The sequence below is a fragment of the Palaemon carinicauda genome, chromosome 21 (genome assembly GCF_036898095.1).
Source record: "Palaemon carinicauda isolate YSFRI2023 chromosome 21, ASM3689809v2, whole genome shotgun sequence".
Taxonomy (NCBI): domain Eukaryota; kingdom Metazoa; phylum Arthropoda; class Malacostraca; order Decapoda; family Palaemonidae; genus Palaemon; species Palaemon carinicauda.
Genome location: NC_090745.1, coordinates 83,910,178 through 83,926,253, shown reverse-complemented (window position 1 = coordinate 83,926,253; position 16,076 = coordinate 83,910,178). Strand labels below are relative to the sequence as shown.

The 16,076-nt window shown below is 35.9% G+C and overlaps 1 protein-coding gene and 1 long non-coding RNA gene across 2 annotated transcripts in view; one reads left to right on the top strand and one right to left on the bottom strand.

Moving 5' to 3' along the window:
• The window catches only part of LOC137615301 (uncharacterized), a 78,326-nt gene extending 71,908 nt beyond the window's left edge, over nucleotides 1-6,418 (top strand). The window contains exon 3 of the long non-coding RNA XR_011039212.1: nucleotides 6,281-6,418. This is a non-coding gene — a long non-coding RNA (uncharacterized lncRNA). The remainder of the gene's footprint in view (nucleotides 1-6,280) is intronic.
• The window catches only part of LOC137615300 (protein prickle-like), a 192,246-nt gene that overhangs the window by 3,687 nt on the left and 172,483 nt on the right, over nucleotides 1-16,076 (bottom strand). Inside the window, exons 4-7 of the mRNA XM_068345055.1 lie at nucleotides 15,072-15,185; nucleotides 12,092-12,232; nucleotides 10,022-10,225; nucleotides 6,263-6,461 (exon numbers count right to left, since the gene is read on the bottom strand). Of these exons, the coding sequence (XP_068201156.1) occupies nucleotides 6,263-6,461; nucleotides 10,022-10,225; nucleotides 12,092-12,232; nucleotides 15,072-15,185 (658 nt within the window). The remainder of the gene's footprint in view (nucleotides 1-6,262; nucleotides 6,462-10,021; nucleotides 10,226-12,091; nucleotides 12,233-15,071; nucleotides 15,186-16,076) is intronic.

Below are 16,076 nucleotides of genomic sequence, written 5' to 3'. Positions count from 1 at the left end.
AATTCTCCATGGTCCGTCAAGATGTCAATATGTAAATTGTATCCCATTATTTAACGATGACCCTCATTAGCCCTTAATAGCCTCGGAGGGAGAAGTTCATCGGGCTGTACCTCTACTAGCGGATAAGGTAAAGATCTTTTCAAGAAGTTTAGTTATTTTCATAGACATCGGCATTGTCATGTGGTACACCAGACCCTCATGCTTATAATCTGACTTAATGGAGACTTCAGAGTCTTATCAAAGTGAAGGGTCTACATCCTCTGTCAATTATACCTTTCCAAGAGAATAGTTGAATAAGCTCTTCTACCAGCAACAGTGGAGAGCTTTCCATAACTTGTGGATATCAAAGGGTATTCATCATCCAAGGAAAATTTAAAAAATAAACTTTCATGTTTCTTGGATATGATATCTAAGTTATGGGTTACATAACTTATGGGCTTCAGTTTCATACTGTCTCTCCATTCTTCAGCATAGTGGGTTTAGGAAACAGTTCCAAGTTTAGTAATACATTGAAGCACTGAGAATCAAGGAGAAGATTTGTTGGAATGTGGATGGTTCTGCCCTTCCCAAGATTTAGTTAATTTAGGGAATTAGACAGACAAGACATTGTTCCTATTAGCCTTAGCATTTTGAATTCAGATTTGGTGAACTGTAGGCCCTTCAATTGGAGTTTTTATTAGGGACAGATTTCTTCCCAAGAAATGGTTATGAGCAAAAACCCAATGATAGACTTGTAGCTATACTTTAAAAGGATAGTGGATGTCATGGTTAGGCAATTTAAAAAGCCTGTGCATATCAGTATTCCTCAAGCGAGTCTAATGTGATGAAAAGACTTTAACACTGGCAAAGGTCAAGGCTCACTGTATCCAGTATAGCCATTCCTTTAAATTTCCTCAGGATTTTGTCCTTAAATTTGGCACCAAAGGCTGCTCTATGGAAAAGGGCTTCCTCTCTACTATATATGCATTACGTGGATTAGAGGCTAACTGAGGTTAATTGGTCACTAGGACCTTTAGTAGTGGTTAGAAACATACTTGGTGAAGTGTTAACTTGCTTCAGTATGTGTTTGAAGGACTCTTTGTGCTTCGGTCAGTTATTTTTTTTTCTTTTTTTGGGTTGGGGGGGGGAGAGGGCAGAAGGAGAGGAAGAGCTGTGGGTGTAACAGCTGTGAGCGGCTACTATTAAAATTGTCTTGGAAATGGATGCCAGACTTTACCTTGCCTTGCCTCACTGATCTACAATCTCTACAATCTATCAGAGCATTGTCAGTGGCAGGTGGAAGGATATCGAAGAGAATTAATAAAAAAAAGGAAATGACCAACAACAGTGACTGCAGTCAGGCCCAAGTGCCGGTCTTTGGAGAAGACAAAATTGCAGAAAACAAGAGTTGGCATGGGTGCATGTCACTTGGAAAAGTGGTACAAAAAGGAGATGATGTCAGCTGCATATGCGGCATGGACCAGATTTGACACATACAAGAAGTACATTCTGGAGTTTGTGAAGAGAAGCACTGTTTTGAAGAAGTATAAAACCAAAGTGCATTTTGGCATTCAAGTTATTGGACAATGCAGGGCTAGAGGAGAAAGACAAACAAACAAATAGTGCTGACAGCAGTGACTTTCAGTGAGCCGGACAAGATGTGACTCCATCTAACAAGCACTCAAGAATTTTTTTGCGAGTCAGGAAGTGTAGACTTTGGGGGTTAGTGCCGGTTTGACTCCTGCAGTAGTGGTGAAATCTGAGCCAGTGTTTTTAGCACAGAGGAGGTTGTTACATGGTCAAGAGGATGTGGAGGATTCGGAAGAGGAAGAGGAAATGTTGTAAATACTGTAGTGAAAGGTGGACAGAGGAATTATGTTGATAGATTTTCCATTGTAAAAAAAAAATTTTTAAGTGCATCTCACAATACCAAATGTACAAAGAGGGCGTATCAATGCTAGTGAATATCCACCTAAAGAGGCAAAATCATAAGTTGGTGTGGAGAATGTAGTGATGTCTATGTTAATGACGGAATCTGTTGGTTATGCTATCCTGGACACAGCCTGCAGTTTTTCTGTGTGTGGTGTTGACTGGATGAAAATGTACATACAGACATTGTTAGAAGAGGATAAACTGAGAATAAAAGATGTTAGAGGAGGAGAAACTGAGAATAAAAGATGAAAAAAAGTGACAAAATTTAGATATGGTGATGTGTATAAATCATTGAATAAGGTTAAACTTAGGTGACGAAGCAAGTGTAACAGCTTATGTGGTGAATTGTTCTATTCCACTTTTATTCAGTAAGACATCAATGAAGAGAGCAGAAATGAGATTGGACTTGGAAAATGATACTGGTTTAATACATGGAGAAAAAAAAGGTTAAATTAAGGTGTACTTCCTCAAGACACTATTGCTTGTCACTAAGAGATGAGAAGGAAGCTTGGAAGAAAACTAAAGAACTAACCTTTGACAATGATGGCAAAGGAAAGAAAACCAAAAATGATAAACTGCATCAACAATTTGAGCACCATATATGTAAAGAGGCTGATTCGGTTGTTGCAAGATGCAGGTATTGAGGTACACATGTTGAAGTTTCAAACAGCTGTGAGACATGCATGATACATAAGAAAACATCACCACCACAATCCATTGTTAGTGTGAAAATTGCAAAATATTTCAATAAGGTTGTGGCAATAGACTTGAAGGAGTATAAGAAAGGATATCTATTTTCTGCATATGGTGGACATGGCAACAAGGTTCTCAAAGTTGTGTGTGACAAAAAGGAAAGATCCTAAGGAGGTAGTTAAGGAAATCATTGAAACTTGGTTGGGAACTGGTTTGAGAGCTCCTGTGAAGTTTTTGTGGGATAATGGTGGGGAGTTTGCTAACAACACATTCCTGAGAAAATATGTGAGAATATGAACTGAAAATATGAGAGAATATGAACATTGAAGTGATGCATACTGCAGCCCCTTCAGAAATGAATGCCCTGTGTGAGTGTAATCATGCAGTTATAGATGAAATGGTTACCAAAATAATGGCAGAGCAACCAAATTTGTCAATTAAAGTGTCTTTACCATGGGTAGTTAGTGCTAAAAATTGTCTTTAGATGGCAAGAGGTTTCAGCCCATATCAACGTGTGTATGGACGTAACCCTAAGTTGCCGTGTTCCCTGAGTGATGAACTCCCTGCACTGGAAGGTACTACGCAAGTGAAATAGTTGTTAAACATCTTAATGCCAGCCCCTCTGCCAGGAAAGCTTTTATTGCTGCTGAAACATCCAAGAAGATACGGAGTTCACTCTAAGACACAAAGTAAGAACCACCAGTAAAATTCTTAGAAGTATAGATCGTCTATTTCAAGAGAGAAGATCCAAAGGAATGGAAAGGACCAGCCAGGATTATTGGTCAAGATGTTAAAAACAGAGATTTTGAAATATGACTAATAGTAAGAGCACATGAAACATGTTCATAAGATATCATTTAGCTTTGACAGGGACATTGATGAAGGATTGAATGCACTACTTGACATGTTACGGGGCCAGAGCAAAAAAAAAGAAGTTAAGGATGCAATAAGAGAGCAGCAGTTGTTAATCCAGTGGAAACTCCTGTAAAAGATGAAAGTTGTGGTCAAGCAAAGGAAAAAAGAGAACACACCCAAGTTAAGTGTAACAGCCACAAGTGTTCCAAAATGTGAACAGATAATTAGATTCCTTCCAAATGTCAGATGAATGGCAGACAGTAACTAGTAACTAGACATAGTCCAGCTGGAAAGTCTACAGGAAAATGCAGCAGCTGGAGGAAGATGGACATCTGCATCGACTGGAACAGGGATGTAGCAAAGTAGGGGACCAGTTGTGGAAGAGGATGAAGCCAACGAAGTACTAATGTCTTGTGAAAATACAGAAAGTCATGAACTTGAAAAAGAAAAACAAGAATGAAAGAGTTTTGGAGCATATGAGACAGTAACTAACATGGGTCAGAAAGCACTGTCAGTTAGGTGGGTGGCAACAGAGAAGAAAAAAAAAATAGAAAATTAAAGCACACCTAGCTGGCAGAGGTTTTGAGGAAAATGAAGAAATTTAGATTCTTCTACTGTCAGCAAGGAAGTGTTGAAGTCTTTTCTTCATTTATTGCAATTTTGTCTTAAAAAAAGTGGGCAGGGAGTTCAATTGACATTAAGGCTGCATTTCTACAGAGTGAAGGATTTGAGTGTTAAATCTATTCCCCCTGTTGAAGCAGGGTGTGATAAGAATGAACTATGGAAGTTGGAGAAATGTGTCTATGGCCTGATGGATGCAGCTAGGAAGTGGTACCTCACAGTAAAGACTTTCCTGCTGAATATGGGATTCAAGCAAGTGAAAACTGACCTTGTAGCATTCTATTGAAATGATGGAGAATTATGTGAAAGGTTTTAATTCACAGAGATAATTTCCTGTGGGGAGGAGCAAAGTAATATCACATTCAGATATACATTAGACTGTGGATATTGTACAAAGTGAACAGGGTGTTACACTTTATCAAAATTATTACTGTAAGTATTTAGGATCCACCAGTGAGAGAATTAAACAATATGAAGTGTATGTAATGAAAAAGAAAAGGAAAATTTTAGGAGTCTGGTGAATATTTATTTTAGCACAATACTGTACTGTATAGTCTTACTGTGTCCAGTACGTAGTGTACATGTGTGCAAATGTACTTATACACTGTACATATGATTATAAACTGTTGCAGAACCCAAATTAAAACAATATTACATAATATTTGCTGTGTTAATTTTGGGCACCCACTCCAGGCAAGGAGCGGTGACTTTTTAGGTTAGGAGTTAATCTACCCTAGTACAGCATTTATTTGCGAAAATCCTCTTTTCGCAGTTATGCCTGTAACCTAGCTACCGCGAAGATTGAGGGCCGACTGTATTCCATTCATAAGATTAGTAGGAATTCCATAAACTTTCTTGGCAGCCCATCACTGTTTTTACCATTAAGGGACATGTTTTGGTATATCACAAGTGAAATCGGCAAGCAGGCCTAGATCGTTTTGTCACACTCCATTCTGACTAGCATATACCTGCTTGTAGAAGTTGCAGAAAGTCCCTCAATTCCGTGGTCCTTTCTACCTTTTCTATTGTAGCATTTTGGAAATAGTCCATGCCCTGCTTAGTAATCTGCTGGAGGGGGGTTGGGGAGCCTACAAGTCTATCTGCTCCATCATCAGCAGCCATTACTGGCCCTTCCTGGTCATAGCTTGATGGAGAAAGGGCTTCGGTGCTGCTCATATGCGCATACATTGTCAATCTCTAGGGTATTTTCCTGTCCCTTTCCTATGCCATTCATGAGGATATTTAAACTTGGAAGCCCAGGTTACAGGTCAATGGATGAAGAGTGAGCCCTTGAAGGAAAGAAGTGTGTGGTAGCTGAATGAACCTGTAGGTCCCAAGATTATTCCTTTTCCACCATTACCCCCCTCCCTAATGTTGTTCCCTCCACTGGAATCATACGGCAACTCTCGTATTCATGCAATAAGTTGATCTTGAGAAGAGAACAGTACCAGCCACTTTTCGAGGTATATCAGAAGATAAATTCCACCGACACACTTGAGCAAAGATTCAGGTGAATATTCTCACCTGGGGGTGGGCTGGGCAGTCGACAGCATGGTTCATTGGAGTTTGAACAATGACTTCCACCTCCCCCCAAGCAGAAGCAGGAATTTCTACTGGACCTGAATCTGAAAGTACAAGATCCAGTGATTGCATGACGAGATCGAACAATATTCACTGTCTCCATCTTGAACACAGAGCTCGTGTGTGCACAACTCGGCAGCTGAAGTCAAAGTGACGTCTCGGTGTGTTTGAGAGGGCAGGGCATCCCTGCCACACATGCCAGTAACTACCAACACCACAATAAAAAATTATTTTAATTGTAGAGTTCCAGCCACGCTGAAATCATACTCCTATTAAAAAACGAGGGTTTCTATTCTTGTAGGAACAAATAGTATTAAATATTTTTTATAACATCTAACAATATTTCTGGTGAAGACATACAATAAAATTACAGCAGTTACAATTTCCTGTGAAAAATGAAGCACCAAAATGTTTTTTTGAGGACTAAAAATTTTACAAACTATAATGTATAAAAAAAAATAAATCACTAGTTTCTTTATAGATTTGTAAAACCAAATTACTCTTACCACTAAAACCAAGATATGGCTTTGGAAAAAACTTCATTATTATTTTTAGTACATATTTTTAATCATAGTACACTACATTGAGTTTTTATTCTTACCTTGATCAACTCCAATAGGTTCCCCACAAGTGTCACAGTATTCGGCAAACATGGCATCAAAGCAGTGAAGGCAGAAGGGTCGCCCATCCCTCATAATGTACCGCTGCCCACCCAGCTGCCTGTCACATTCGAAGCAGGCAAAGTGCTTCATGTGCCAAGCACGGCCCTCTGCTTCTGTACACTCGTCTGCCAGAATAATCTGAAATTTTGTAAATACAATGATAGGACAAATTCATGTGTATTATGAACCTATTTTTTTTTAAATAAAAATTTTAATTCTTATTCCATTTACTTCTGCCAGCGCTTCCTAATACTAGCCTGAAAGAATATGGAAAATATGAATGCATTATACTTTATAACTGCACAATTTCAAATCAAATGAAAACTATGATATCCCCCAGAATTGTTTAATTTTTATTTGATAAAGTATACATAATTTTATTTGTGCAATACTCAACAAATAAGTTTCTAAATTAGTGATGAATGTACTTAAAGTTTCTTCTCTTTTCAATTCAAAATCTAACCTTTGATTTGAAAAAAAACTTGGAACTTACATCACATAAGGACAAAACTAGTCCAGTTTTTCTAAAGAAAAAAAACCATCATAAAGTTTCCTGGATAAAAATTCTTTCAAATAAGTTATGATGTCATTCTGGTTCAGTAACTTGAGATTTTTTTAATACCCATCCTATTAACCTTATTTATAATTACCGTATCCTTTAAAAGTTCATAATTTGATCTATTTTTATTTTAATAAATCTTTATCTAATATCACGTAAGTGTCTCATTTGGAACTTGTCGATCAGAAAAAAACTATATTACCACCAACCATTAATATCAGGCTAATGTATTTATTACCCAGAAACTAAATACTTTCAAATTATAACTACTTTTACAATAATTATGTGGTAACGATGTATACTATACTTTATAATTAACTTGGATGGAACTAATGTGAAGAAAAAGATGATTATAATTGTTGAGAACGTGCAATTCATAAATCACAGTGGAATTACTACATTTCTAGTTGAAGACGATCAGAATAACTTAATTTTTCTTATGATAAAGGTACTTTTTAAGACACTTCTCAAAAAAAAAAAAAAAAAAAAAAAAAACTTTAATTCCACACACAAGCAACGGAGGTCAACAAACTAACTGTCTTAACTTCTTGCATAACACTATCATATAAACGATTGTCCGTCAGCAGCAGTGTTACTGGGAAGACATTTCAGTCCATTTAACATACAATAGAGTGGTTAGGTAAGTTAATTAGCCATCTGCCATTTTACTTTCTCCGGGACTCGAGAGAGAAACTCTTAGTAGAATCTACCTTCGGTTGATTATTACTCGGTTATGCTTTCAAAAATGCAACCAATTCGTGTTCTTTATTAGTGAAGTACATCCTGATTTGCAAAGTATGATTTATATTTCTCTCTCTCTCTCTCTCTCTCTCTCTCTCTCTCTCTCTCTCTCTCTCTCTCTCTCTCTCTCTCTCTCATACACACAATACAGTACAGAAAATTTCAAACCTTCGAAATAAGGGCAATTACTTTGGGATTACAACTAACAAACCTTTTAGTAAGCTTTATTGCACTTTGGTCAGCGATTAAAAAGATTCATTGTTATATTCACATATGAAATGAGTTTTAATAAAATTCAGGAAACTATCAAGGTTTAATATCCATTTGTTTTTTCATATAAATGTAAGTCTACTAAAATCGACAAGGGTCAGTGTGATTTCAATTGTCATTAAATATGCTCCCTATAAGATCTATTCTTAGAAACACTTCGTAAATTACCTTATTGCTAACTTGAGTCGTGTATCCTTGCATAGCCTTATAACAAAAGCCAAAGAGAGCGCGTCATAGTGACGTTTAATTAAACGAAACATTGTTTACTCGCGGCACGTAGCTCTTTAATCATATCAAGCGCTCTCTCTCTCTCTCTCTCTCTCTCTCTCTCTCTCTCTCTCTCTCTCTCTCTCTCTCTCTCTCATATATAAAATTTATATTATTACTTAGTGCCATCTGATTGCCGGATAACTTTGAGACGCCAAGAGAAACATTTTAGGTTAGATCCAGAAAAAAAGGGAACAAAATCCGACTAACCGCACCATTCAAAAACGCTAATCAAGACTTCTGGATTGGGTTCTCCCACACAACTTCTCATTAAAGAAAACGGGTCTCTTGGGGAAGCTTAGCCAACGTTGGCGTTGCCGCTGTAGACTACATAAATTTTTTATTTATTATTATTTTTTTTTTTTTGCAATACAATGAGAAAACGAACTTTGTTCTCAAAGTATATTCCAAAATCAACATTAGAATTCCTCTCATCGTGGCTACATAAAAAGTAAAGGAAAAAAAAAAATCATACTGGGACATTTTGACAGATCAACTAATCTATATCAATTGTAGAAGGCAAGAAACGCAAATTTTACATATAAATGGTCATTATGAAGTAACATGGATAGATTAAGCTAACAAACTTTACATATAAGAAAATACTGGTGACTTCATAAGCGTATTGCCATTAACTAAATATATACGTGACTTCACACCGTTATGATAATGTTGATATCAAACGATGGACATAGTAAACGACTTTAAATCCCTAGCGTATTCAACAAGGGATATTACCAGCAACCAACTTTAATCTAAAAAAAAAGGATGCTGGTTGAAATATTTATACTGTAACCAGTATATGGATAGGATAGCGTCTTCACTGCACCTTACTTGGGGGGTCTTTACAACATACATAAGCCCCTAGCTGTATTGATGTAGATTCTATTTGAACTCTCAATTTTCGTTCTCTTAATTCTGGTTGCCACATCTCTTCTGACTTACATGATAATGTAATGCAGGGATTTCCCAAAGTCACGCCTAGGCACTGATTGGCCTTACAGATCCCAGCACCCGGGTATACAACCCTGACCAATGAATCCAATCCTTTTGTATGAAATAATCTAGTTGGACATTCAAGGTTTCTCATTCTTCTCCCTTGGTCTAACCGTTGATATATGATATACTTCACTTATTACCAGAAGTCATTATATCAAATAACCACAATATTTTAATAAGTCACATTAGATTGGATAAACAAAAACTTTATTGTTTACACTAGATTACCCCAAAAAAATTTATCATTCACAGTGAATAACCAAAATATTTCAACGGTTTACATTGCATAAAACAATCTGCCAACCTACAAATAACGGAGATAATGCAACGAAATATATCTCTACCCTATCTACAAGCAAAATTAATTAACGTGATTACTCTTTACTTGCGTTAAATTTTATTTTAAACATTTTAGTCTGGAGAGTCGCATCTCTCTCCTTGCCGTGTCTAATCATAGTGCCAGGCAATCTACTACTACTTTATATATTCCTTTTCCTTATGATTGCCTTTCAAAGCATTTATAATTTTTTCTAATTTCTGATCTTTTCTTTGCTCAGTCTGTAATAATTCAGCACTCCAGCCCAAATCTTCTTGTTCAGATATCGTTTTAACAATAGGCATGGATGTTGATATATCTATTAATTCAGCTAAAGGCTCCGTACAAGATGACACGGGGTTGCGTGATAATGCATCAGCAATGATATTTGCTACAACTACTACATCTTATAGAAAGTCTATCAACGTTGTAAAGTGACGTAATCACAACGTTTTAACCTCGCCCCTCTTATCCATATGTCTCGCCTCGATAACGGTTAAAAAAAATAAAACAAAAACACAAGACCATCCATCTTATGAGCCTTACCTCGTCACAAGCGGCACAGCGCGGTTTCAGACTCTCTGCGTGGTGCCTGCCGCAGTAGAGGTGGGCATCCTTCCAGAAGTAGATGAGATCGACGAGCAGCTCCCTACAGACGTGGCAGTTGAAGCAAGCCGGGTGCCAGCAGGCGTTAGGGCCGGCCCTTGCAGCCACCACAACTATGTCTCCACCACTGACGCTCTCTCCACACTGAAGGAAAAGGGGGAAACAGCACTATTACTACGACTTCTCTTTCTCTTGCTGACCACTCATTTCTACCCGAGGGGATTGGGGGATTTAACATCATTATACGAGAGTAGTATTTGTTTCCATTTTTACAATTTGTAATGAAGACAAACTACTTGAAAAGAAATACTTCTTTGAATTAAAGTCCGTCTAAATTAAACTTGGACCATTTGTACTGTGTTGTAGAATTAAAACTTGTTCCACTTTTACTTTGTAATAAAAGAAATTTGTAGAAGATACTGAATATGAATGGTTAAAGTTGTAAAAACGTACGTAAAAAAAAAAACCTTGTTATGGTACCAATTCCAATATCAATTTGTCAAATACTTCCACGACCATTGTAAAACGGGGTAATAAATTATCAAACGGCAAAAAACAATCACGGAATAAATAAATATAAGGCACTAAACGACACAAACTTAATTTTTTTTTTTTTCGGATATCATAACTAAACAATTCTTAAGTCTTGTCATTATTGGTTATTTTAAGGTAACCTTATGGTAGCACAAACGCTTGCTCCTGGGTCACACCATAATCTAGCTTTCATGTTCTCCCGGAAAGAGTTATGTATCGATTTAAAGAATTTCACAAGTTATATTGATAACACTTCAGAAATTAGACATTGTTTTATCTTTGTTTCAATAATAATAAATAATAATCCACACTTGACCAGTTTACTTTATCGTTCTCGTATTTATATTTCCAAACAGAAGTAAAATATACACGAATAACATCTGCAGTTACTCCATCCAAACAACAAATAAGCCCAAACGTATTTTATCTACTGGACAGAAGCTCCCCGGAGAAAAAAATTCTGACTGAAGAATTTGAGCATTTTCTCTGACGCGGAAAATTGCACCAACAACTAAAGGGGGTGGGGACAGAAAGACGTCCAGCTTCCCCTTATCCAGCAACTCTCTCGCCCTTCTCTTTCCCTAAAAGAACTTCGCGAGAGATCTGATAGAACGGCCCAAACTCCTCTATTCTTTCATATTTCGACTTTCCTGATCCCTCTCTATTTACCTCCCTGGCGAATATCTTTCGTAATGACCTCAGAGACTCGCAAGGGATGATATTCAGACGCCTTCATATATTCTTTCCGCTTTCTTTTGATGGATTGTATCCCAGGAACGAGTGCATTTCCATACTAGGATCGCTCCGGTTCTCATCTCTTTCGGGGAAAGGACCAATATCAATGTGGGAGAATTGTTTCTGACATATTTCTTTTGTGTTTATGCTATCCTATAATGACTTTAGAGACGACATATAACTCCATGTTATAAAATGAACGCTATAAATGATGATAATCACAATGGTTTTTATTCTTTAAACAAAATCATAAGGTAAAATTTTCTCAAAATAAAATGGTCAAAAGCAAGGTTGAAGAAAAACCTGTAGTTTTGGCAAAGAATATTTAGCCACGTCATATAGGTCCAAACTCAACTACATGGACCATCTCAATTCGAAAAGTGTTCACTGAAAATTAAGTATTTATATGGATATATAACAGGACCAACAACTTAAAAAAAGTAAAATATCACTTCATATTTTACAACCAATATCATTGTAGTTAGAATAATCAAAACTAAACCAACGTAAAACTTTTTAAAAATGTATTCACTTACATCTAAACACACGACCTAATGCGTATGCATCAATCCGAAAATACAATTGCTGTCTAAATAGGGAACAATTATGGTAACAATTACAATCAATATAGCAAAGTATTGAATTACTAACAGGATAACAACTGCTTTCAAAATTACATGCTACCATGGCAACAACCACACTCTGGTATGAATAGACTAATTCTTTTATGCAAATGCTTACGTTGGCGCAGGTCATGGTGGAATGCAAGTTGACAGGCAATTGCTTGACGGATCCTCTGCCCAGGGCTTCTCGTTTCCGCTGCGCCGAAAACAACCGTAGCTCTTTCTTCTCTTCGTCACCAAGACCGTTGCAATACCGAACCTGTTGAAGAGGTCATTCTGTGAGGTTTGGCATATCAAAGGGAAACTATCTCAATCGATTCCCTACTTTTTTTCATTCTGTCGAGAAGTATATGGAAACTCTCTCTCTCTCTCTCTCTCTCTCTCTCTCTCTCTCTCTCTCTCTCTCTCTCTCTCTCTCTCTCTCTCATGTATATGTATGTATATATATATATATATATATATATATATATATATATATATATATATATATATATATATATATATATATATATATATATATATATATATCAAATACTTATACATATCATATCTTTTAAACGCACAAACACACATTTACCGATTCATACAGAAATGCATATAAATTTTATTCCCCTCTTTCACAAAAATGTGTTTTCGGTTAGAAACTTATACAGACGAGGGAAAGTCTTTGAACAAGTACTAGTTTCAAATATTCACAAGAAGGTATACATCGATAAAAATGCAATCAACGTGACCTCCACTCAAATATTTTCTCATGTTAGTGAGAACAATACGTCATAACACTGTCTGGTGCACGGCAACTGTATATTTGTTTTAGAACCAGTCTGTTCTAACTACCCTAAATAATAATGTTTCTTTTAAATAAAGAGTAAAACACTTATTGCTAATTGTAATATTCAATGTGACCTGATCCTTTGAGTGATAAAAAAATCATAGACGATAACGATTGTCTTAAATTATTTGATAATTGAGACAGAATCAAGTCAGTTTTCCAATCTCTTACAGGTCTGTAAATTACATTAATTGACCTTACTGATTACATGATCTATGAAGCAATGACTCTGAAATTACGCCGTGCGTCGTCTGTAACTGTTCTGGTATATGTACGAAACAGACTGAAATAGCATAAGCGTTAAATATTCAATGTCGAACGGTAGAAAAACGAGATAGAAAATATATCCCATAAAACACTAAAACAAATTTTCATTAACATGAAAAATTAACAGGCAGCTTTTTTAATAGTGCCTTTATATCCGATATAAACTATGTACAAAAGTAACACACTGCACAACCTGTATGTATGTATGTATGTGTTCTCTAAATTAAGCCGTTTTCACTAGGTATAAAACTTTACTACCTTCATCAGAGTGCTAAAATGTACTTCTATACCTTCATATATTGTCAAAATTTAATCTATGAGAACTCGGAGTCGACGAGTTGGTATACTCACGAGGTACAACATAAATGATACATCAAAGACCACCCAACAAACTCGCATGTAGTCAATCCACGTTTCTCCAACGTAAAAACACTCGTCGAATACCAAATTATGAATGGGACGTCTCATTCATAAAATTCTCTACTGGCTATTCTCACTTGTCAGCGTCTAGCTAAAGCAAAATTATCATTGTTCTTGTCCCCCATTCCCATACAAAACTATTCTTTGAAGTCTCTTAGATACTATGGAATTCTCTCTCTCTCTCTCTCTCTCTCTCTCTCTCTCTCTCTCTCTCTCTCTCTCTCTCTCTCATGTAACATTACTTACAGAATGAACATTATTGTGCAGAAGGAAGGGATTATATAAACGCCATTAAAATCATACTACTACTACTACTACTACTACTACTACTACTACTACTACTACTACTACTACTACTACCATCCTCATCATCAAATAGTAACAATGATGAAAATGATAATAATTTACAAGAAGAATATATTTCAAAGCTAAAGGTACTGACAAAATCGAGGCAAATCTCTTTCCTATGCTGAATACAAACTCCCAAGTATCCATAGATCACGTCATTCTTTAAAATTAATATTATGTTTTCTTTCCCTTTGGCCCTCCCAGGATGGATAATGGAATCAGTTCACCTGGGTTAACTAGGTCTGAGGTATCCGGGAAGTTATAGACAATGGAGGCGGCGCCCTACAGGCCCGCCTCCTTCCAAGAGAATTAGAGAACTCGCTCTTTTCTTTATAAGTAGAAAGCGATGGTTCTTCCGGTTCTTGAGACAAAAAATCTGAAATGTTGTTATCCGTGTGAACTGGATGCTCCCCTACAGTTAATAATAATAAATAAATAATTTTTAGCCAATACTTCATTGCTTAAGATTATCCCAGTAGCTTGGCCAATGCAATCAATGGCAATGAACTTGCCACAAAATTATAACAGACTACCAATTTATATGATAATAATAATAATAATGATAAGAATAATAATAACAATAATAAAAAACTAGCTCAGTTGGAAATGCAGGAAGCTATATTCCCAGGGGCTTCAACAGGGAAAAATGGCCCAGTGAAGAAAGAAAATAAGTAAATAAATTATACAGTATGGGAAGTAGTAAACAGAATAAAACTTATCTTAAGTATCAACGTTGAAATATATATATATATATATATATATATATATATATATATATATATATATATATATATATATATATATATATATATATATATATATATATAAACTATGAAGAGAGACTATGTTAAACCTTTGAACATATAAATATTAGCAGCATGATGTCCTTTCCTCACTGGGCTATTACCCCTGCAGGGGCCCTTGGGTTTATAGCATCTTTTTTTCCAACTAGGGTTGTAGCTTAGCTAATAATAATAATAATAATAATAATAATAATAATAATAATAATAATAATAATAATAATAGTAATAATAATAATAATAATCATCATCATCATCATCATGAAATATCTCAGAACGTTTTGTAAAATGTCAAGTTCTCTGCCATCCTGTGTTAAGAGAACTTTTCACTCTAGTTACTGAAAGAAACTTGGCCCAGAATCCGTAGAAAAATGAAACCAGTGTTTTACTCAATAAATAAACCATATGAAAGAATTTAAATGATCACATACCTCATTGTCATGCGGCGGTAGCTGATGGAGAAGCTGTTTAATCCTGTATTTTTCTCCGACGGAATTCACATAAGGCACCTTATCTTCGGGTAAGGCTGAGAAGTACAGATGGACCTGGTGAGAGAAGGGAGAAGTCTAAATTAGAATATCATTTCAACGAAGTGGGAAGAGCTTAAAATCACTGCAACTATCTAAATGCGTTTACTTTCATTATATTAAAATTGCTATTTCCTCTATTGTTTTAGGTTGGTTGGTAAAGATCATGTCACACTTGCGTGGTAATCGGGCTCATGAGTTGGCAGCCCATATAAAAAGAAATTGTAGTCTGTAGACATATGTATGAGTTGTGAGGAATCTTTGTACAGGATAAGGAATGACATTTTTTTTTATATATTTGCAATAAACTAAGAGTTTTCCATTATCATGTTTATTCTTATTTTCATGTAAAAACATTAGTTCGGTACAGTTAAATTCCTAGTCTAGTGGCATCCATTAAAGATCTATATTCAATATGATCGATATAATTTTTTTTTTGTAATTCCATAACAAGTCATGTTGTAATACCGCGGGGAAATTTATGATAATTAAGCCTTTTTAATAGTCATTACTTAAAATGGAAGGAAATCATCATCTATCCTTTTACAAAGCAATAATGGCTTCAAATTAAAACCGATACCTATTTCAGTTGGCCTGATTGGTCAAGCATTAAGCGTAAAAAATGGAAGAAAAAAATAGGCCTTCGTGGATATCTGTAAATAATGGCAAAACAACTAATTACTTCCACAAATAGAAAAAAAAATATCTTAAAAAATTTGGTTAAACATGAAATTGATTTTCGGAAAGAAGAAAGGTAGTTTTCCCTGATATTTTTTTTTCCACACGAGTCAAAAGGAACTAATAACAATAATCACTTTGTAAACACCCTGTTCGCACTCTCTTCACATCAAAGCGGGGATAATGAGCGAGTGGAGTCAGCCTTCCGTGCATGCGTGGTAATCACTCCTG